At 44.6% G+C, this 24,124-nt stretch overlaps 1 protein-coding gene across 5 annotated transcripts in view; it reads right to left on the bottom strand.

Annotated features, from left to right (window-relative positions):
* The window catches only part of IQGAP2 (IQ motif containing GTPase activating protein 2), a 214,712-nt gene extending 195,403 nt beyond the window's left edge, over positions 1 to 19,309 (bottom strand). For 2 of the 5 annotated variants that reach the window (XM_075932305.2, XM_075932304.2), the window contains exon 1: positions 18,988 to 19,307. In XM_075932305.2, coding sequence (XP_075788420.2) covers positions 18,988 to 19,033 — 46 coding nt within the window. In that variant the 5' untranslated portion in view covers positions 19,034 to 19,307. Of the gene's footprint in view, positions 1 to 18,061; positions 18,349 to 18,987 lie in introns of those variants that run through there. The other 3 variants (XM_075932302.2, XM_075932306.2, XM_075932303.2) reach the window with 3 other exon arrangements.
* Positions 19,310 to 24,124: the final 4,815 nt, after the last annotated feature.

Here is a 24,124-nt window from a genome sequence, read left to right as displayed (position 1 = left end):
ATGTTTCAGCGTTGTCCTTATTTATGAGAGGGGCAGGGATCACTGACCCGCAGAAGAGTCAGTCGGGGCCACACAAGTGAGATGCACCCCCCCAAAAAAAAAAAAAAAAAAAACTACACACCACACCCATCCCACAACAATCTCTCCAAAATCCGCCAAGCCTCACTAATGTGGCCTTAATTGTGCTGGTAGGAGCAGCGAACAGGGTGCTGGGGCAAGGTACTCGTGTGTGGGGGGAAAAGAGGAAGGTGGTGGGTCTGGCCAGGGGGAAAAGGACAGAGACCACTGGGGCCAGTACCTGGGGATTTGGGTCTCAGGAAGCACAGGGGCTGCTCTTCCACTCCCCTAAACAGCTGGTGCACTTCCTGAAATGCCTCATCTGTCACTCCACCAGGGACTTCCTTCCTCCCCTGCTGCCTGTGCAGTGTGTGGGTGTGGGTCCCAGGACTGCATGCCAGCTGCAACTTCTCAGGAAGCGCGTGCTCTTCCTCTGCTCCCCATGACAGCCGCATGCTTCCTGAGAAGTTGGAGCTGGCATGCAGTCCCAGGATTCCTACTCCATCCTCAGGCAGGCAGCAGGGGGAAGTCCCTGGCCATGAGAGACCCAGCATTTCAGCAAGCGAGCCAGCTGTTTAGGGGAGGGGAAGAGCAGCCTGCTGTAACCTAGTCCCCCTCCCCTTCCCCAGAGCCAAGCACCCACCTCTCCCCCTGGCTGGTATTTTCTAAGTAATTTTTATCTTCATCATGAGCAGGGCTTGACAATCAGTGAATCTACTTGCCCATGGCAAGTAGATTTCAGCCGGTCCCCCCTGTTCACCGGTGGCGCACACATGCACAACGCAGGTCTGGCGCATGCACAGTGTGGGGCTGGCAAGTAGATTTCACCAAGTTTTGTCAAGCCCTGATCATGAGTATCAGTACCTAGTTCCATACTGCCTGGCTGGAAGACTCTCTCACTGCGTGAGCATGTCTACCAGCCAGGCAGTATCCAACTACACAGTGGGGAGGGCGGGGGCGGGAAGAGAGGAGAGAAGAGATGTAATCCCCAGACTGTGTGGGGGGACAGGCAGCACCCTGGAATCTACATGCACCCAAGCCAGCCCCACTCCCTGCCGTCCGGTTCCTCACTGCGGCTCTCCCACTAGCCAGCCCCCTCCCAGTTAGCTCGGCTTCCTGCTGGCCAGCCCCCCTGGATTTCCCCCGGGCAGCACCCCATCTGAGATCAAGTGTGTCCAGTATTTTTTTGAAACCATCTGGTAACCCTAGCAGTGGTGGGTCTAACGTTAACAGTGGGTTTTCTGTGACATGTTGCAAATTTGTCCTTGACAGAACTTCCTGACACAGGCTCTAACTCCTGCAGAGCATCTGAGAGGGGCACAGAAGAGCCCAAGAAAAAAGAGCTAGAGAAGAGTGCTTGCAAGATGTCTTGAGCCAAGCAGAAGCTCAAACAAAGTTGCGGGAATGGAAATTCAGCAACAGAAGGAGAGCATGCAGCAGCTCCTAAGCATTATGGAGCAAACAAACAAACAAACAAACACAAACAAGCAAGAGGCACTGCTACCACTGAAGACTGTGCAACTGCACAACCACCTCTCCCTTCACAGCTAGTGTCCCAAAGCTTTTTCTAATTTCTCCCAGCCCCAGCAACACAATTTGGGCACTTCTGTCCCCAGGTGCCACCCACTGCATTCCATACCTGCTTGCCCAATCTCCACCCATGCAGACTTCCACAGGCTACTGATGCACTCAATGCCTGTCAGCATGCAGCTTATCACTGATGAATTGCAGCCCTGCTTCCACAGCGCATCAGATGGAAAGGGGGGGGGGGGGGGCGCCAAGGCTACATATGAACTATAGACATATACAAACCTATACAATTCTCAGGCTATGCCTAACCTCCCACCTCCTCTCCATTTCACATAGTACAGATGTTTGTTTCATGCTTCACAAGTGTCCTTGTGTTTAATACAAAATTCATGTCACATAAATCTTTATTACATTACTTGAAAGCAAGCGTATCCCAGCGAAGCTACAGTTAGTGTAGCATACAGTCCAGAGAAAGTAACCCTAGCAATACAGCCACTGCACTCCTGTGCATAGGAACAAGTTCTACGGCCTTTCAACATCAAATTGCTGCCTCAAAGCATCCCTGATCTTCAAGCCCTATGTTATGCTTTTTCCAATAGCTCTGGTCTCTGGCTGTTTAAACAACCTCCAGGAGCTGTGCCTCACAGTTGAGCCCTGAGTAAAGCTTTCACCCTTCCCTTCAGGGTGAAATATTGGAGGGTACAGCATGTGGTCATCACCATAGGGTGTGTCATCAGCTAAGTCCAGCTTCCCATACAAACATCATCATGGGCTTTCAAACAGCCAAAACAACACACCACAGTAAGAATATGAATGTTAAAGGTGAGGCTTCCCAGTTACAGTTAACCAGTGAGGGCTACAGCAACTCCTCATCTGCCACAGACAGGGATCTGCTCCAGCCCCAAAGGGGGCCAGCCAGAGACAGGGCCTGCTCCAGCCAAGACACCAGAGCAGCTGGTGCCTGTGAGCGTGCCTTGCCCGCAGTAGGATAGAGCAACATTTGTCTGTGGTGGCAGGCCCAGTCAGTCTCTAGCTCAGATAGCAAGAGCCCCGGCCTGCAGGGGGTGGAGGTGCTCCAGCCCAGCAGCAGATGCAGTGTGTGTGTCGGGGGGGGGGGGGAGAAAAGGGGGGGGAGGAGAGGGGGTCACACTCCCTCTTACCTGCAGCAGCCCCCCTTTCCACTTTTCCCTTTAATTGGTTAACATTTAACCAGTTGCATTAAATGGGATTTTACCACCCTACTTCACAGGGATTGTGCACCTGCACAGCCTGTTATTGACAGCAGCAAGGAGCAGTTCACAGCTCCCCATGTATGGTTTTATGAGAAACCCTTTGCAGTTAAGGTACTCTGAGGGTAGGTGGCCTTTTCCAAGAATTGGCATGTGCCTGTTTCCGAAAGAACGCGTGGCCACCGTTACACAAATGAAGCGTAGGAAATTCAAATCCCGGCTCCATTTGCGATGTCGATATAATTTACATCCCTCTTTTGAAAGAGGGATGTAGTTTAGACATGCTCCTACTGATGTTCATCAGAGAATGCCAGAGCCCTGACTGCAGCTCCCAGAAGCCAGATCTAACTCCAAGTCATGGGCTTGTTCAGTAACCTAAGGCTAGGCGGCACTTCTTGCTGTCTCCGAATCCCAGTCAACTTGGGTATCACAATGGTGTGGCCCTTCTTGAGAGGCCTACCTTGAAATAGCTTTTTGCCCAGATGCTTCAGCTGTGGAAATTCTAAGCTCAAGCCTCCTTCCCCAGCCCGGTCTTAGAGAGGTATTCCAAGTCAGTGGCCCTGTCCACAGACAATCCATTTTCCAGTAGAGAAGAGCCATTCAAGATTGATGGCTCATATTCGAGATCTGAAGTCTTGCACTCCCAGAGGGAGGATACAGTCTAGAATAGATTGGCTTTGGCAGACAAAGATTGGTTTTCCAACATAGAGATCACAATGCAGAGAAGGTCACAATTAAAGTTATGATGAAAAATGCCAAAGTGCAGTTCAGTGTAAGACATATCCCCAACCTTTTTATGGCTCATGATAGACAGAGGACTAAGTTTACATATCTTATTAGAAGATCTTATGTGCTGCACAAGTTGATTTAGATAGTCTCTGAAAGGAAAGTAGTAAAGAGCGATACAACAGAATTTAAACAAACGTAGATTTGGAGAACAAAAAAAGGTAAAGGAAGAGACTGAAAAAGAAACACCAAAGACAAAAACAAAGAACGCAAATGAAGATAGAAAATAAGCTTTTAAGAGAGAATGTGTAGATGCATAATGTTATAACTAATACAATATCCAATAGACTATATGCAGAAGTTGTTATATTGCATCAGACGAGACTCAATGTAGTCCTATCTGGTGGCCAGGACACAAGATGGTCAAAAGAAGGTGCAAGACTACGACACAAGGCAGTCTCAATCTCCCTCCTCCTTTCCATCTCAGCTCCTCCAAAAATCGTATTCAGATAACCGATGTTGGCTAAAACCTTGAAGTATTGTTTAATAATTTTCCATCCCCTCCCCCCCTTTTAAATAATGAACTCTGGGGACTTTTAGGCTATTTTCTATTCCATTCATTTTATATATTTTATCTATCATGTTCCCTCAATTTCCTTGTCCGGGTAAACAATTCCAATCTTCTCCATCTCTACTCAAATAAAAGTAATGGGATTTTGAGGTGAGGGGAATTTAAACTTTTATACCCTATAAGGTTTTCAGCTCAAGGAAACTACATTTGCATCACAGACAGCTCAGTGAACATTTCTGCTCTGTGTACAGCTGCTCTCAAAAAAAAGTGGTTTCCCTCAACATCAAGGATGAAACTGCATGCAACAATGTCTTTATATGAAGTGGTGTAGCTTGACCAGTATTGCACACGCTATTTCAGGTAATCTCCTTTCCAAAAGGACATTTCAGACCCAGAAGGCTTTTGGAGAAAAGACTGACAAGAATGATCAAGAATATGGACGGGTGAGGCAGAAGGGTTTACATTCATCCACACTCACATTTTCCCAACTTGTTTAGGACCCTGGGAACTTTCAATGTCTTCACTAGTCTGGGCAAAATTAAGTAGCTTTGTGCCATCTGCAGATTTTGCTACCTCATTACTTAGTCCACTTTCTAAACTCATTTCCATCATGCTCAATGATCAGAAACTCTATGCATCACACTGTTACCCTTTTGCCACTATGACAGTTGACAATTTAATACTCCGTCTTGTCAGTTTGATCCATAACTAAGTATTCTTGGAATGAAGAAATGCTTCAAGAATCCAGGACAGAGGCTACCAAATAAAGCTGATCTAGCAGTCTCCAATTATAAACCACCATTTTTCTACCTGCTATTTTATGAACACGTTTAAAGAATTCTAGAGGCTTCAACTCCACTAGAAAATTCTCATTAACTCATACTAGCAAATACGTGGTAATTAACATAAGGTCAAACCCTAGCAAAGACAAAGAAGTTTGCTGAACGTTAAAATTACAGGCCAAGGTAAACCCAATATTTCTAATATGAGTTAGGAAGAAGTTAAGACTATGGAGAACTACTTATTGCCTTGCCTTCACTATGATTTGCTCTCATGTTACCTAATGCAAGTACTTTCTACTTATATTATTTTAGGAGATGAAAGAATTTTCCTTTACAAAAATTGCGCTCTTAAGACTTCCATATTTTGATAGTCTGATTGACTTAACCTCTAGTTCTCTGGAACACTGACAGTTTTTAAATGACTGCATGTTTTGTTAGCAGCTCAGCCATTTCATATTTAAGTTCCTTCAGTATTCTTGCACATTATGCTGCCAATGCTCCTGCCAATGTTGAAGTCCCAATTCCTCCCTCCCCACACCACCCTGAAAATACACAAACAAACTTCAGATCCAACTATAACCATATATATAAAATTGTGCTGGTTTCAAAGATGTAAAGTTGAGCACGTGTCTCCATAGGATATGGGCTTTAAACTGAAGTGGGTGAAGCCGTGCCTCATAATCAAGTAATCTTTTCAAGCTCCCCAGCCCAAACTTTGGAATCAAATAAACAAACATGAAACCAAAATGGTGACTCTTATTTATTGGAGATTGATTTTTCCAAAAAGAAAAATCTAAATACATTGTAACAAGTTGTTATATTAGAACGCCAAGGCATAGAAATAACTAATGTACCGCCAATATCAGCTCAGCTCATGACATTATACAGCACCTTCTCAGCGATCAAACTCTTTCACAAGTAAGGTATTATCCATCCCTTGTTAGATGGCAAAATTATAATGAACAGACAAATGTTTCAAGCAGAGTAACAGAGAACATAGAAAGTTCTATTACTAAGTGTGTGTGTATATATATATATATATATATATATATATATATATATATAAACTATTGATAGAAATGTAGCCGTCTTAGTCTGGTGTAGCTGAAACAAAAAACAGGACTATGTAGCACTTTAAAGACTAACAAGATGGTTTAACAATCTTTAAAGTGCTACATAGTCCTGTGTATATAAACATTTGCTAGAACTTTGCTACTACATTTAAGTATTTATTTTGCTGAAATTAATTACATTTGTGTGAGAGCTGCAAGCAGAGTTTGTTCCAGTGTCACTATTCTGCCACCATGCACATCCCAAATAAGTTAGGTACTAAAACCTTGACAAAACCTTTTAAGTGAGACTATGCAAAAAGGGGGAAAAAATGAAATCCCTCTAAGTATTGTGCATTTATATTGAAGTTTTGCAGAAGTGAAGTTGAGAAAAAAGTGAATTTTTTAAAGATACATCTGATTTGTGGATCAAAAATCTTGATCTACAGACAACTTCAGTATTTAATTCATGAGGCTTTTTTAATTCAGCCTATTATGATACAAGTCACTGCTTACAATCAGCTTTCCCATAGCATTGGATTTTGTGCTTGTGGAGCTGAAAAGGAAAAAAGCCAAACACCCTGGAAGTTCACTACAATATGCTTGCAACTAGCAACATGCAGCAGCTAGCATAGCCATAATACAGATATATCGTATGAATTAACATTATATAATGGTAGTAATCATGTACATTCTTTAAAATGACCTGATTTTTTACGAAGACTAGAAGGCTGCACCACAAGTCCGCTATGCTTGCCTATCCGTTCCCCCCTTCTCCCTGGCCACTTTTGCAGCCAGAGAGCATGACATCATTCTGCTGCCCATCAGGAAAAACTTTTATACAGAGAGACTGAAGTATGCAGCCTCTACCAATGTTTTGTTCCTACTGCAGAAATTGCCAGCCAGAAAGCACAATCAGGATTGGTGCCAAGCTTGCTTGTGATGGGGTGCGGTCACAGAAGACCCTTTGGGGGTGCTTCCCAGAGTGCTAACAAAGCTACTGACATTCGCCTTGTTCTCTGGGGCTTCTCACCACATGGACAGGGGCTCCTGCTGCAAAGCAGCCTAAGTGGCTGGCTGAGGATAGAGGCTGCTTAGGGGCAGCCTCCCTTGCCCCTCCCTGCAGCAACATCTGTTCACAGGAGTTCAACCCCCTCCCCCTCCTGCCCCCACATAGACAGCAAATGCTGCCAGCCTGAGCTGCTGCCTCTTGTATAAATAGCAGGGACAACGGGTGGCAGGGGGCCAGATTGCAATGACTGCCAGCTTGCCCCAGGGGACTATAGAGTAGTTGGCTAGCCGACTAGTCAATTAATCAATAGCCTCCATGCAGAAGGACCAAGCCCATTTACAAGCCAGGTTCCCCCCCACAGTAAATTCCAAGGTACTTAGCCTAAGGCACTGCTACCGAACACATGGCTCTTTCCTTCTCCTGCAATATACAGGTAGTCCCCGGGTTACGTACAATATAGGGACTGTAGGTTTGTTCTTAAGTTGAATCTGTATGTAAGTCGGAACTGGCATCCAGATTCAGCCGCTGCTGAAACTGACCGCCAGTTCTGACTTGCATACAGATTCAACTTAAGAACCCCAAGTCAGCTGCTGCTGAAACTGATCAGCCGCTGATTCCAGGAAGCCCGGGGCAGAGCAACTGTGCCTCGGGCTTCCTGTAGTCAGCGCTGGTCAGTTTCAGCAACGGCTGACTTGGGGACGCCTGGGGCAGAGCAGCTGGGGTGCTGCTGGGTTGCTCCAGTAGCGTGGCCCCTTGGCGCTACTGGACCAACCCAGCAGCACCCCAGCTGCTCTGCCCCAGGTGTCCTGATTCAGCCACTGCTGAAACTGACCAGCAGCAGCTGAATCAGGACGCCTGGGGCAGAGCAGCTGGGGTGCTGCCGGGTTGGTCCAGTAGTGCCCAGAGCAGCGCTGCAGGACCAACCAGCAGCGCCCCAGCTGCTCTGCCCCAGGGTCCACAACAAAAGCCTGGTCTGCTGGGGGGGGGGGGGGGACACACTAGCTGCACCCCCCCCCCCAGCAGACCAGGGACACGGGGAGCAAAGCCGCAGTGGCGGGATGCCTTGCCTCTGAGGCTTTGCTCTGGCGCAGGACCCACTTTGCTCACAGTGCCCCGGTCTGCTGGGGACCATCTCCAGCAGACCAGGGGCACCGCGAGCAAACCCGCCGGGGCTGCTGCTTTGCTCCCGATGCCCCTGGTCTGCTGGAGACAGTCCCCAGCAGACCAGGGGCACCGGGAGCAGCTTTTCTCGCCCCGGAGGTCAAGGTGGCTGACCGCTGCCTGTGAGCTCCGGGGCGAGAAAGCCCCGTTCGTAAGTGCAGATCCGACATAAGTCGGATCCGCGTAAGTCGGGGACTGCCTGTACATCATTTTTGGTGTACTTTTTCTAATAATTTTTGGTTTCCCTTTTTCCTCACTTTATCCCACTTCCTCTTTCTAATTCTGGGGTTCATTCTCTCATCTTCTCCCCACCCTCCTTTCCTTTGTCTCCTCTTTTACACTTCCTATTGTTAAAGTAAAATGCAGGACTATGTAGCACTTTAAAGACTAACAAGATGGTTTATTAGATGATGAGCTTTCGTGGGCCAGACCCACTTCCTCAGATCAAATAGTGGAAGAAAATAGTCACAACCATATGTACCAAAGGATACAATTAAAATAGTTGTGACTATTTTCTTCCACTATTTGATCTGAGGAAGTGGGTCTGGCCCACGAAAGCTCATCATCTAATAAACCATCTTGTTAGTCTTTAAAGTGCTACATTGTCCTGCATTTTACTTCAGCTACACCAGACTAACATGGCTACATTTCTATTACTATTCCCATTGTTAACTTATTCTTGTCTAATTTACACCCTCACTGCATGCCAACTTTCTCCCTGCCTGCATTTTCTTCATATTATCAATATGAAGGACTTGACTGATACAGGGCTGTGGAAAGGGGGTTCAGATCTTCAACAGTTTTTAGGCTTGGTTTTACAAGGAGAAAAGGTTGTGTGGTTTGGCACATACTGGAATATTTCTGGGCATTATCTGTTAATTAAGTACTGGATCTCCATTTTCATGAATCTTAATATTCTCTTCCATAACATTTTGTGTGTGTATATATATATTTGTTAATAACCTGGGTGCCTACCATGGTGGCACGTCCAAACAAGCGCACATGACTTTTATATAGGTGCACAAGACAAAACTCATGCCGCTCCTGGATGGAAAAATCTTTGAAGGAACACTAGTCCACACCACCATGCCTGTTCCACTGACTTAAGTGCCATTAAAGTCTATTTTGATACTCCTACTTTGAAGAGGAACTGCTAAATTGAAAGGTTGCCCATGCAATGTTAAAAGTGCTGTGTCTGCACTACTGCAAGTCAACGTTTCTGGTCTCTGGGAGGTGTCCCACAGTGCCTCACTAGGACTACTCTGACCCTGCTCCAGGAGAGCAGGAAAAGCCAAGAAAATTTGAAGTCAATTTCCTGTGTAACCAGCATCATGAGCAGGCAGTACATTTGAACATGAGCCCCATGAGCTCTGAGTCGCAGACAAGCACCGGCATGGAGCATACAGGAGATTTCCATACATCAGTGAGGTCCAGGGAGAGGAATCTGTTCTCTCAGCAGCAAAATAAATGCAATGATCCATGCCAAGATGGCAAAGGACATGGAAGAGAAAGGATACATCAAATAAAAATAAATGAGCTGAGGCAGGCGTTACAGAAGACAGAGGAGGCAGATGGATGGTCTGGAGCATTTCTGTTTTCAGCCCCTCCAGCCCTTGCAGGCCAACATTCCCTTCACACAGCTCCATAGCTTCTTCTCCCAGGGGCCTAGAACATGAGGGAGGAGGCAGATAGGGAGAGAAAAAACCACCTGAGAACAGCTTCACTCAACTCTGAAAGATGCATCAAAGCAAAAGGCTGTCGTCCTCACACTTGTGATCTTACACCCTCCCCCCCACCCTCGACTCCTCCTCTGTCCCAACTATGTTCCCTAAACACGCACATGATTTCTGAACTGTGTCTTTATAGCTTGTGCTGAAGGTGCAGGAGGGAGGTTTACAGGCACACACACAATGCGGGCACCTCACTGGGAACAACGTACATGCCTCAAAACTGGTCTTCCATAAAACTAAAATTTCAAAGCCTCTCCAATTTGCACTGCCTCTCTCTGTGCTCACCTTACTGTCCTAGCGTCTGGCTGCTCAAAATCCATGGCTAAGTTCTCTGCCTCATCCCCCAACCCTGCAAGGTACATTTCTCCCTTACTCACAAACATTATGGAGCACACAGCAGGCCCCAGTGTTGGGAATGGAAGTGTTGCATTCGCTAAGGTCTACCCTAGCCAGCAGATTATGGAACCTTCCCTTTAAACATCCAAAAGCAAGTTCTACCATCATTTTGCACTTGCTTAGCCTATAGTTCAATTGTTTGTTTCTCTGGCCCAGGCTGCCAGTGTACCACTTCATGAACCATGGGAGCAAGGAGCAGGCTGGACCACAAGGATCACTATTAGCATTTCAATGTCCCTGAATATAATTTTCTGGTCTGTGGAAGAAGTTCCAGCTTGCCAAAGAGGTACATGTTCCTAAAAATGAAAGGTCTATGATACGCACGGGAATATTTCACACTGATGTTGGCACCATTGAGAAGTACCCCTTGCAGTTTATGTATTTATTAGCAAGGTAGCTGAGTGCCAAGATGGGGAAGTGCATTGCATCCATCGCCCCACCAGTGTTAGGGAACCTCATGATGGCAAAGTCCTCCACATTTCCCAGGAGTCCCTACCCTCCATAGCAGAAGGGTATTGATTGTCTTGGCTACTTGGATCACAGCAGCCCCCACTGTAGATTTTCCCACTCCAAATTGATTCCAGACTGAGCAACAGTTGTCTGGCACTGCAAGCTTCCACAACTGCCACTCACTTGTCTGTGAGCCAAAGAATACCCGAATGAGACCTGCTCTTTCTCCTGCCTTGAAGCACTGGGCAAGCTTCCATGAAAGTGGCCTTTGCATATGGACGTTCTGAGGCCACTGCTGATCTTCCCATAACTATCACAATGCAGTCCCACCAATCTGAGCTTGTCTGACAGCACTAGAGCTGGTGTTCCACTGTGTCTAGAGGACTGAATGCTGGCAGCATTTGCCCAACTCAAAGTACTTCACAGAAGAGTATGTTCATGCACTCCAAGCTTCATCCTCATTCTCGCAGATCCTGGATATGTTCTGGACATACCCCAACATTAAGCACACCAAGGTAAGCATCATTATCGTAATGCTTTGATATTTGATGGATTCCACGCTTCCGCTGCTATGGTGTCTGTGCAGATAACCAAGAAGCAAAAGGCCACAAAGACCATTTGCTGTTGCTCTGAAGTGGGGGGAGGGAAGAAATAAGTACATGAGATGCTGATGGCATGTACGCAGAACCACCCGCTACTCAGGTCTGGTCCCAGTGTGCACATGGGCATAACCCAGAATGCAGAAGATTGCAGGCACTATGGGATAGCTACCACCACTCTCACAGTCAATAGCAGCCATCCTATTGGGGGACACACTATTTTGAACTATGTTGAAAGGTGCATGTTTTTACTGTGTGCAAGAATTCAACTTCTGTCATGAGGTCCTCACCAAGGTCCCTCAGCCTTGGGCCCCCTTCTTGGGTCACAAACCAACCGGAGACCCTTTCTGGTGCAGTCACCCACGCCTTTTATTGTCAATGCCAATTTCCCACCACCTTCTATTTACAGAGCTTTGGTTTTCTAGCAGCTGACTCAGCCAGCCTCTCCTTCTGGCTTGGGAGCACACTCAGCCACACCCTGGCTCTTTGCTCCTCCCTTTCACCTCCCCTCTGGCTGCCTTATATAGCCCTCTGGTAATGAGGCCCACAGCTGCTTCCATTAGCCCTTGAGGCCTGGGCTTGCACAGCTGGCTGTCATTGGCCTTTTCAACCAGGCTGTAGTGGCAGAACTGGCTTAGCCAGCAGTCTGTCATGCTTTACAAAATAAAAAGTTGGCCTTAATAAATTCAACCTTATCTCATAGTGCATTTATGGCCTAAGTGCATCACCTTCCTGATACTCCCGTACTGCTGTGATACGGAATCACAAAAAGTACAAATTAAAAAAAATGCTCCAACATATACAAGGATAATAATGAAGTACAGCTCCAAAAATTAAAACAAATGACAATCATGCTCTGCAAAGAACTGGCCACGTATTTGAGAACTGCACTTGTTTATAATTCCAATGAAATGTGACATATTAGGGATGTTAAATCCTACTTAACCACTTAAACTTTGTTTAACTGATTCAACAGGGGCTGCCCTGACCCTGCAGGGCCCAGCCTGCCAGTTACAATTAACTGTTAAGCATCACCTGATGCTTACCAGTTAACCCCTCACATCCCACACACACACACACACCCCCCCCCCAACATCTGCTCCCCACAAGCCTGAATAACTGATTTGTAAATCCAGCATATTGGAGCCAATTTAAGTCATCAAATTGATAACTCAAATATTGGAATGCCCTGTAGTTGTGTATTGCACACACCACTGTGGTATCTAGAAGAAATCCACGGTGTGGCTCTCAGGACAGGAAATGCATACAGATTTGTGCAACTCATTTTACAGCAAAAAAAGGAATACTACAGAACTGAAGTAATGTTCCCAGTGCAATATCAGCACTTCCTGTTTCAAATCACATTCCAAGTAGCATTTACATATGCTGTAACTGTTCGGTGTTCTGTGCACATAAGATTTCAGAGAAAACAGCCCATTTTTCACAAAATAAAATGCAGGTAAGGACTCCTGCAGCTAAACATAGGTTTAAGTGCTTTGTTTAATCAAGTAAATGCACTTTTCAAGTCCTTGTTCAACAGTTAATCATTAACAATGTACAAAAGACTGGTTGAGATAAACATTGTATTTGGTTGCCAAATTGCACACATCAATAAAAGTGGCCTTGCACAAAGCCACAATAATCAGAAGCTCTCGGCCAAGTGTACACCCATAAAGTATACATTTGTGGGATACTGTTAACAGAATATATCTGAAGGTGTGTATTTACCCATCCGCTTTCACATAGTAGACTCTTTGGAAATCTTACAAAGAATTTACTAGTAACACAAAGAATTTACTAGTAACACTTGAGAAACAGCTGGTTGTTCCCCAACATCCACCACAAGAATTATATGCACACAAGTTTACAGGTTCTGAAATTAAAATTGAGAAATGTCAGATACTTCTGCCAGGTGCAAAAAGTTAAGCCAGTGGCTTTTAGCAGAAATAAGAACTTCATGATTTTGCTATAATTACATAAAATAAACTTGTAGTCACGGTACAGTATTTTAAAATCTTATACTCAACAAATGAAATGGTGAACTTGTTAGTAGCAAGGTTTTACAAAACCTGAGTATGATTCACTTATGTACATATGTTCTGTTGAGATCAAGCTTTCAGAAGCCTGTTTTTTTCAAAAGACAAACAGCTGAATAATTTATCCTGTTGGCTATCTTCATCACTACTTAATTATGAGAAACCAGTTCAGCACATCCAAAGTTGTAACTTTCCATTTACAATTGTCATTGATAATCAGTATTTTCACTGTAACCACTCTTATTAAAAAGGGAAGTTTAAATCTTAAGGAGCTGATCCTATGTAGTTTTGTGAACTGAAATTATACTGCCATTCTTCACTGCAAATTGCATCTGTTCGGGATTTAGAAAATATTAAATGGCAAAAATATTCATATTGGGAAACAATTACTGAACATGGATTTGCCATGAGACTGTTCTAGTGCAATTTATGGACTATGCTTTATACTAATAGAAACATCATGTGCCTACTTAACATATCCACTCAAGTGATTTTATGGATTAGCAATTTCATGACTGTCTTATGAAAGCCAATAAAATGGCAACTGAAGTCTGTCCTATTTCTTTTTAAACTGCTGGCAGCACGCAGCATTAAAGTCATTGTTCATAGAGTGTTTTATACCCACATCCCTCTTGTGAAAAGGAGGGCTCAAAACTTCCAACAATAGGTCTTTTGCCTTGATTTATACAATGTATTCTTTATTTGGCATCAGAAAAATATTCCCTTTGAAGTGTATTTTTGTTGTTTTAATTTTTTCCCCACTGTGACAAAGATGAAAAGATCAAATATTCATCTAGAAAAGTTTAGATCAAGACAGATCAAGTTATTGGCATTGCAACCTGAATTGTAAAATAAAACTAGTTGTGTAGCAGATTAGGACAATCTTTCAAAACAATAATAATCCGAAATTTCACAATACTAGCAAGAAATGCATTAGCACTTAATGTTCAAAGGCAGGATTCCCCTCAATACCTTCCAGGATACAACACTACTGATATTTTTATGACTTATTTTAGTTTGGAACTGCCTTGCTACCAATATTCAGGAAGATGTAAGTTTAACTGACAAGCTAACACTTATTAGTTAAACTATGGGCTGCTGCCAAGAGCCTGCAGGATCACCTGCCCATGTGGCTGGGAGCCCGTGGATCATTTATCTGTGCAACCAATTGAATTTCAATTGGTTACGTGGTTAGTGCCTTTTTAAATTTACATCCCTAAGAGATGCATCAATTCAAAACTGCATAAGAGGAGAGCTATTATCGCCATTAAAACAGTTGAAAGCAGTAAGCTTTCCTCCTGAATTCCCTGACCCATGGGCAGCAAGATTACAATAGCCTCTGCCAAAAAAAAAACAAAAAAAACCCCACAACTTAACTCAAAAGTCTAAGACCATGTCTGTACTTTCTGCCCAAAAGATTGACCTTCTGGTGTTTGATTTAACAGGTTTAGAAAGGACCCACTAAATTGAACTCTGAGGGCACCCACGACTGGTCCTGGTACCCCTCAATTCACAGGTGGCAAGGGAAGCAGATGTGCATGTGCTCCCATCCACCTCCCGTTGTGAAGTCAGTGCCCAAGCTCAGCTTAAGGTACGTCAACTCCAAATATGTCAGTTACGGAGCTGAAGTTGCATACCTTAAGCTGAGCTTCTGGGCCTAGGATAGACCTGATCTAAGGCTAGGTCTACATTTGAGACTTTACAGCAGCACAGCTGTAATACTGTAAGGTCTCCAGCATAGCCATTCTATGCCAACAAGAAAGAGCCCTCCTGTCAGCAAAATTAAACCACACCAAACAAGCAGCAGCAGCTAAGTCGATGGGAGAACATTCCAAACTAGCAAAATGCTATCTTCTCCAGGGTACTCCTGTCAGTAATTACCATAACGTTGGGAGTGAGGGCATTCTTTCACATCCCTGAGAGACTGTTATCAACAAAAAAGTGCTCATGTAGACACATCCTTAGCTAGTCCAAACACTTAAAGCAACAGCTCTCTGGCATAAATAGACATCTTGAGGATTTGCTTGCGTAATAATGTTATGTAAGTTAACTATAGCCTTTGTTGCAGTCTTAACTGCAAATGTGTCAGATTTGTTTTTACTTAAGCTATGCTTGGTAGAGACTCATCAGCATAATGTGTGTATTTTTATTTAGCCATAAGCAGCCCATGAGTTACAATGAAGTTCTGTTAAGGCCAGACCAAGTTTTTGGATTAGAGTTTTTTTTAAAAAAGTTGTTCTCCCCCTCCAACAGTAAAATCAGCTCTAAAACTGACAACTTTGGTTCTCCGCCTTTTGATGTAAGAGCGATAGCTAAAACATGCAACTCAATAATCTATGCCAGTATTGGCATGTGTTACAAATAGATATGCTTTTGAAAGATGCAATCTTGGTTAACATTCGTGATATGACAAGACCAGTAAAAATTTTAGTTGTTTAACAGTTATTTAATAGCATTGTTAACAAAGGTGCTGAGCATCCACAACTCCTGTTAACTTAAAAGAGTTTGTGTTGTTTGTCTACCATGCCTACTTTCTCTAGCAATCAAACAAGTAATCTGCCATGGCTGTCGGTCGGGTACCTTTCACTATCTTTAGTCATCTTCCCTGACATTTAGAGACTATAAGTAGGATTATCTTCAAGATCTTCACTGACTGTACCCATTGGAAAAAATCCCCTGGAAAAGGAAGTTGCAGCTCCATAAAGCATCCATAACAGCCCCTTACATTAGAAGTGGGAATGGGAGGTGAGCTAGAAGAAGCAAAAAACCCAGATGTAGGCAAAATACTGGCCAGGAAGGAGACAAGGTGAGTGGGGCTTGGTAGGTTCTCACTCTTGCACAACCACTGTTAGTCCTCTCAAGGAGTTAAAGCTAGCTACCAATGTGATTAGAAGAAAGCAGGAAGGTTAGTAATGAACCACCACTTTCTATCAGAATAGATCCACTGTCCAGCTCAGAGGACATAGCAGTCCCAAAGAAGTAATTTACAAAAGAAAGTATGACTAGTCATGAAAGTATGACTTCATATCTACAGCCAAGGTATTGTACGCATTCTCCCATTTCACCAGATTAACTCAACACCTCACAGACTTTAAAGTATTAAACCTCATACCCTTCAGAGGTAGCCATTCCCATTTTTACAGATGGGAAGCTGAGGCACAAAGGATAAGTAACTCATCCAAGGTCACATAGGAAGCCCACAACAGAAGTATAGAATTTAAACTAGACCCTTCAAGTCTCAGGCTAGCCCCCTACCACTGGACCATCCCTCCTTTGCCAAACACATAATCACTCCAAAACACATCAGCAAAGGTGAGAATGGCTTCAAATGTTTACCAGAAACCTAATGCAAGAAAAAGATGCAGCTCTCGAAAGTGGCTCCCAGGTAGAAGCCACAACAGCTTGACTGGCTCAGCTCCCAGTAGGACACTGCCAAATAATATCTTTGGAAGGATGTAATCACCCCCACCCCATCTTTTATATTAGCCTCTGGAGAGAGGTCTTACAAGGTCTGTATCTGATAAGTTTTTCATGCCTTTGTGAAGTTAAGATGTTGCAGACCACAGAACAAATCTGAGCTGCCAAACTAAAATCTGGAAGGCTGTATCAGATGATAAAGCTAGGATTGTGTAATGTTTTGAGTTGTGCAAATAATTTGCACATTAGCATGTATTTGACTGAATTATGAGAGATTTCTGAAAGGACGCAAAATTATTATATCTGTCTCAGAGGTCAGGAGAGAGAGAGAAATAACATAATACAAAATCTTGAGTACAGGAGAATGACGTTATATTATGCCAAAGATTCACTGAAATGGTTGTCTTAAAGTTAGCCTCCCAAATTGCTACACATGTAAATTAAGTGAGCTGATTCCAGAAGTACTGAAACACCACCACTTCTGAAACAAGTATCAGTATCATTTTTTACTTTGAAGTACACATCTGGGAGCCTAACTTTAAGGCAATCTTAAAAATATTTTTAAAGAGGTCGATACATAAAATCTTTGCAGCTATGTTACATTCCTCTTGTAGTCAACACTAGCCTTCAAATCAGGAAGTTTCAAAAAGTAATTGTGTTAGGAAAGTATTCAAAACAAATTCTTCCAGTTTATGGATAATGTGGCTGTTCTATATTTTTTAATCCCACACTTTGTTGAACTAAGATTTTAATTCATTTACATACAAAAAAATCCTATGGGTATTAATATTAACCACTGACCTTTTAAAGAGCCAAAAATAAGCAAGCCAAATTAACTCTATACATGGCAACTGAAAAATTCAGAGAATATTCAAAAGTTTGAAGTCTTTTGATTATGCATATGTTATTTAAGGCTGATAAGGAGTTAGCATTGGTACTATCATTTTATATGGCTAAACTGGACTATGAACCCAACATTAAGCGGTCCAGTGGCTTATGTAGTATCACTCCTCAAATCAAAGGCCAAATCTCTGAGATTATTAGCTAAAATGTATAAAAAAATAATTCTAGCACACCTAAGTGGGTAACTAGCCAACAAGAAGGGCAGTTTTCAGTTAAAGGGGCAATTAATGCATAAAAATAAGTCCAGAGAGAGCTATGCAATTATTTTACCTACCACTGCTGTAAGTAAGATTACTGTAACAAAGGTGAGAAGACCAGTATGAAATTGTCCAGTTTGTTTACTGTGTGCAGTGTCAGTTCTCCCACCCTCTTCTTGTTTCTGTGCCGTCAGAACAACTCCCCTCCCTACTTACCCCTCAAACAAAGTTACAGGAAAAGTGTGATGTAAACCCAGGAGAGTTGGCAGGATGATGCAACATTAAAACTGGTATTGAAAACTAGTTTTAACGTTTTCTTGTCAACTGACTAGGTCTCATGTGCCTCTCAACGGTTCCCCGCTCACTCCATGGCCCTTCCACATCACTTTCCCACCACTGCCAATACCACGCCTCATGCAGATGTGACCGAAGACCTAAGAGCAGGTCTAGGCGCCTGCAGATGTGAGCTCAGCCGTCGTTAAACCACGCCACACACCCTCGCCTGTTTCCTCCGCCAGCAGCGCGGCGTGGCTGGCAACGAAAGGTGCTCTCCCCCCTCGCGGGCCACTTCCTGGCTCGCAGTAAGCGAGGACTCTGAACTCCTGCCCAGGGCCACGTGCTTCACCTTCTAATCCCCCCCAGTCACTGCCCGTGAGAGCGCGCCCACTCCTGCGCGGCGCAGGCTGCCCGGGCTCGCCAAACCACAGCGCCCTAGGGCGGGGCTGCGCTCGCCGCCCCTCTGCAGCCAGAGCGCAGCGCAGGGGCCGGACACCTGTGTGAACCGCCCGGGACGTGCTAAGCCCCCTGCTGCAACAGGAGCAGGAAGCCATTCCCTGCACGCCGGTAGCTCCCCGGCCCCAGCAGGTGTGCGCCTCAGCGGCAGCCCCAGCGAACCTAGACCTGGCCCGCCCGCGCGCAGCGAGCTCTGCTGCCCCGCACACGTGTCTGTCTCCGGGACAGTGCAGGGCACAAGCGGCCGCCGCTCACCTGACTCCCAGTCCTCGCAGCCCTGTCTCAGCCCCTCCAGCCCCAGAGGCGCCAACTGAGCGCCGACCACCCCGCTGCGGCTGCAACCCCCACCCCGCAGCTCCTGCTCAGCGCCCCAGGCTCGCCGCAGCCCGGAGCGGCGCGCAAGCACTTACAGCCGTAGCGGGGTCTCTGCAGGGACGACACCTCCTCATGGTGCATCCTGGAGGCTGCTCCCACGCACTCCGGGGGAGCTTCTGCCGCGCAGCCAACCTCTCCGCGCCAACAGTCCGGGGAGCCGCTGCTCCCTCCTGCAGCGGGAGCCTGCCTAGCCCCGCTCGCTCCGCCTGGGCTTGAGTCGAGTCCCGCCGCAGCCTCCCAAACTTCGGGCGCGCAGGCGACTCGCTGCAACTTCAGCCCTTCCTGGCCGCCGCTGTCTTATCCGCTCCCTCCCCCTCTCTGATTTGCTCTCCCCCTGCGGAGGGGGCCGTCCTTCACCTGGGTGCACCCTCCCTCCTGCCCGGCGCTTACTCAGCGCTCTCCTCCCCCACCCCACCGCGTTTCCTTTCTCTCCGACCAGCCCCGTTATTCGCTGGGGCGGGGGGAGAGAGCCGCCGGGCAGCGACCCCTACCGCTCGCAGCCTGCCAGCGCACCCGGGCTCCAACCCTCTGACCCCTCCCCACGCCCGCCAGTCCGCCCACATTCACTTCAGCAGCCGCGTCTTAGGGGAGGCGGCAGGAACCAGCTCTCCCCAGCTGCAAGAGCAGCAGCCCGTTGGTGCACAAGTTCCTTAGTGATCTGTCAGCCTGCTGGTGACAAACATGTGGCTTGTGCGGTTTGCAGTACAGAGGAAAAGCACTAGGGAGGAAACCGAAGAGCAAAGGAACGTATAGCCTATTTCAGTCTCAGATTGTTGCTCAGTTACAGAGGCAAACACCAGCTTCTCCGTTTAGGGCCCTTCGCTCCGAAGCCATTTCTTGCCTGTATGAGCTTCTTACTCAAAAGAAGCGCCACATAAAGAGCTGACACTGCAACCCAAAAAAGGGAGGGGCAAATTAGCTATAGAAATAACCCGTTTGCTTGTTAATATTATACACACACAACTGAAACAATCTCTGAGTTGTGTAATCTTGGGATCTGCCCACTGTGCTACCCAAATAACCATAGTTAAACATATTGGTGGATAATCCAAACTATGATGTTATTTGTCTTTGGCTGCATAGACAGAAAAAAAAAACATAATCTGTCAAAGACATGTTAGGAAGTCATGTTTTAACCATAGTAGAAATGTAGGCTATTCCCTGAAATGTTTATAACTTTTTCCAGCCACATAAGCAATATATAATCAACTATATGTCAATGTGTTTTGCCCTTTGGATGGGCTAGGTTCTCATTTAAACCAAACACTGCTCTGACAGTGCAAAAGGATCTTAAAGTGGATGGAAATACATATACATTCATGTTAAAATCCCTTTAAACTACCAGAATGGTGCCCCTAGTGTAACTGACAATCAGTCCTGGTTACCTCTGGCTAATACATGTGTTAACATCAGGGTTCTTGCAGGAATATATTTCACACTACTTCCCACGAAGGTAACTCATGTGAGTTGGGTTGGCCTTTATCAGGTTTGTGCTTTCAGCATTGGGAGTCACCTGTGGAAGTCTCAGGCTATGTCTACACTGGCTCTGCAAATGAGGCTAAGCGTGAAATATCACAGAGCCTCATTTGCCTACCTAATGAGTCACCATTTTTGCAGAAGAGGCTCTTGCACAAGTAGTTGTCTACACTGCCCCTTCTTGTGCAAGAAAAACCCTCTAGTGCAATGCTGTTATTCCTGAAAATAATCAGCTTAACAGCATTGCACAAGAGAGTTTTTCTTGCACAAAAAGGGGCAGTGTAGACAGCTCCTTCTTGCCCAAGAGCCTCTTCTGGAAAAATAGTGGCTCATTAGATAAGCAATTGAGGCTCAGCAATATTCCACGCTTAGCCTTATTTGCATAGCTCCAGCACAAGATCACGCCACTGTAGACAGCCTCAGAATGTGTTCAGTCAGTGTCAATCTGTAATTCTTGCCAAAACTTTCCTCTTTGAGTGTAAGCATCACCATTCCCATTTACCAGTATGCACAGTATGTTGGGGTTGTACTTAGGGAGCTGGACTTTGTTTTGGATTTAATGTGTACAGTAGATTTAGTTTTGTGTGTGTGTGTGGGGGGGGGGTTATGTATAAGTAAATAAAAAGACTATTCCACAAGTGAGGAGAATCCAATTGAAAATTAAAGCACCCTTTAACCAAAAAAAACCCCATAAACACCTTACAATACCATGCATTCTGTTTAACCACTAAAAAACTTTAGTTAAGAAGGAGGCTTAGGTTTTTTTATTAGGAAGTTTGTTTTCTCTCCAGCACTCTTTGGAAGCACAAAAAAAAAAAAAAAAAAAAAAAAAAAAAAGACCATGAGGAGTGTGACCTGTCTGCATTAGGGCCAGCTAATTTCCTTGCTGCTGGAAATCACTTATTTAGTTAAGTATTTAATTGATTTATCTTATCTGCTTGGTTTTTTCCCCCCTGTGAAAAGAATGTAGGTGGAGGTAGGGGGAGATACATGTGTTTTCTCTAATAGCACAGCAGTTCCATTGATCTTCTGAGGGCCGCTGTTGTCCCCTGCTTTAAGGTGAGCAGAAAGTAGCAGACATGGGTTAGGAAGCCATAGAAGAGGAAAAGCAGAGAGCTGTATAAGTCTGCTGCAAAATTGATAACAGCTTCATTTAGAGAATCCTAGAGCTAGAAGAATCTCAAAGCGGGTCCAATCCCAACTAAATCATCCCAGCCTGGGCTTTGTCAAGCCAGGACTTAAAAACCTCTAGGGCTGGAGATTCCACCACCTCCCTAGGTAACCCATTCCAGTGCTTCACCCCTCTCCTAGTGAAATAGGTTTTCCTAATATCCAACTTAGATCTCCCACAATGTAACTTGAGACCATTGCTCCTTGTTCTGCTGGCCCCAGGCTGCATGCGGAGTTCTGCATTCCTCCTTTGAAATCTATAAGAGCCACAGGCCTGTGGTTGCTGTTGGCTCTTCCACTAGGCTTCACTGTAACTTAAGCTGGAACCCACCTATTTTATAGTAAGAATCCAGGCTAACAAGTACTGATAGTCTTCTAGCACATTCCCGCTCTCCCTCTTCCCCCCCAAAAGATAAACAAGTTCTACTGCAGTTGACAATTAACTGAGAAAGAATCCTAGAGTGTCTCAATGATTCCTGGTGTATATTCACACACAATGCAGAAACAGGGAAGACAGTGATGCAGTTAGCACTTGGCAATGGGGATGCTTACCCCCATGCTAGAGACCTTAGCATCAAGAACCCAGGTTAACATGCAGCATAGAGATAACTGCAGGGCAGCATAAGGAAATAGGTTAACCTTTCAGAATTTCCTTGGTCTTCTATTCCGCATCTGCAAATATGCATAAAGGATAAGATGTGGACCAAGATCTGGAGAGTACATGGTCATGCCACTAGAAACTATTTAACATACAAGATGAAATCCTGGTTCTATTGACTTCCAGAGCACCAAGCTTTTCTCCTGTCATTGGAAAAACAAATGCCAAGTGTGTATTATACATCATTGCTGGTTTTACTGTAATCATGAAAGACTTACTGTCTATTAACATATTTTAATCAAACACTGAAGTTTCATTTTCTGAATAAAGTTTTTTTTAAAATATACATTCAACTCATTCTAAAGGTAATATTGACAAAAGACAGACAAGCTGGTCACTTTACTTGAAAATGTTTAACCTAAGAGAACATGTGGTATATTTGGAGTTTTTTCCTGCAAGTTACTACTAAGCAGTGTGAAAAAAGGCAAAAGACCTCTAAGAATACATCATATTGCATGATAAAAAGGAGGAATTCATTTTATATTCCTTCAGGGAACTTATTCCTAGGAGCACACAGTATAATGTGCATCATGCTATAGTTTAAATTCCAGGTGTCATATTGTCATGGAAGAAGGACATGGAAAGACAAATTTATTCTATTTTTCTGTTACTGCCTACCAATGGAAAAAAACCTACCAATAAATACCTAGGCAAAATGCCAGTTTCATTTCCTCCATTTGAAACTGTGCCAGAAGTGTATTCAAGTAAAATGTGCGACCAGGAAGAAAAAGTGATTTTAATGAAGCATTAAAAGGTTGTTTGTTTTCTAAAGAAAGGGATGACACTGGAAAAATTCTAAACATGCTGTGGCTAGGTCTCCCAGGCAGTGGGGTGGCCTAGTGATTAGGTCCCAATGTCAGCTAGAGGCCTGGGGTGTAGGACTTCCAGCTGCTTACCAGAAACTGTTCCTTCAGTTTGGGGTGTAGCCCCAAGAGTTCAATCTCCCCCTCCTCAGTGGGGTTTTCCTTCTGATTCTCCACCCTTTGTACCCCAGGGGAGGGTTTGGAGGCTTACTTCCTCCTGTAGCCAGATCAACAGACAACAGGATCAACTCTTCACTGGTCAGCCCCTAATTAAGCCAGGTTCCCTCCTTTTATTCTCCCTCCAGGACTGGCATTGGCTGCAGGTAAAATGGGGGCGGGGCTAATTGGCCAAAAGGCTTTGTTTAGCCCCTGCACTACCAGACCCTCCTCTTATTCCCTCACATGTGCTAAAAGCTGTTTTTAAAAATGTTATTAGAAAATCATTTACTAAAGAAATCTTTTCCCAAACTGCACAACATATACACCCCAATTCTGCAAGACATTGCATGTGGGCGGGCCACAGTGCCCATACAAAACTTCATAGACTTCGGGTGGGGGGGGGAGGCATCTGCATCAAACACATTGCAAGATTGAAACCACAGAAAGGACACTGCTTGCTAAAATATTGTTTGTTGCTTCTGTTACAGAAGCATGATACTGAGCAATCCTGTGGTTTAAACATATGTCCAGCTCCAATTCCTATTCTGCTAAGCAATTAGGTGTGTGTTTAAAACTTTAAGCACCACTTTTGTGCTTAAAGTTAAGCAGATCCTTAAGGGCTGTGTTGAACTGGGACATTAAAGCTGGAACTAAAATCCAAGACTATTATGACAAGATTTCTGTTGACTTAACTGGGCTTTTTGATCTGGCCCTTAATCACAAGCACACTAGAAAACTAAGTTCAAAATTTCTTAAGATATTACTTAGTTACACCTTAATTCAAACAAACTGCAGAAAGGGACAGTTTGGCCTAGGTTGCACAGTAGGAAAAACTTCCTAACTGTCAGGGTGGTTAAACACTGGAATAAATTGTCTAGGGAAGTTGTGGAATCTCCATCACTGGAG

Source organism: Pelodiscus sinensis, chromosome 6, assembly GCF_052426305.1.
Source record: "Pelodiscus sinensis isolate ZL-2025 chromosome 6, ASM5242630v1, whole genome shotgun sequence".
In the NCBI taxonomy this organism is placed as follows: domain Eukaryota; kingdom Metazoa; phylum Chordata; order Testudines; family Trionychidae; genus Pelodiscus; species Pelodiscus sinensis.
The sequence above is the reverse complement of the archived record's forward strand: the minus strand, read 5'-3'. Positions and strand labels throughout refer to the sequence as shown.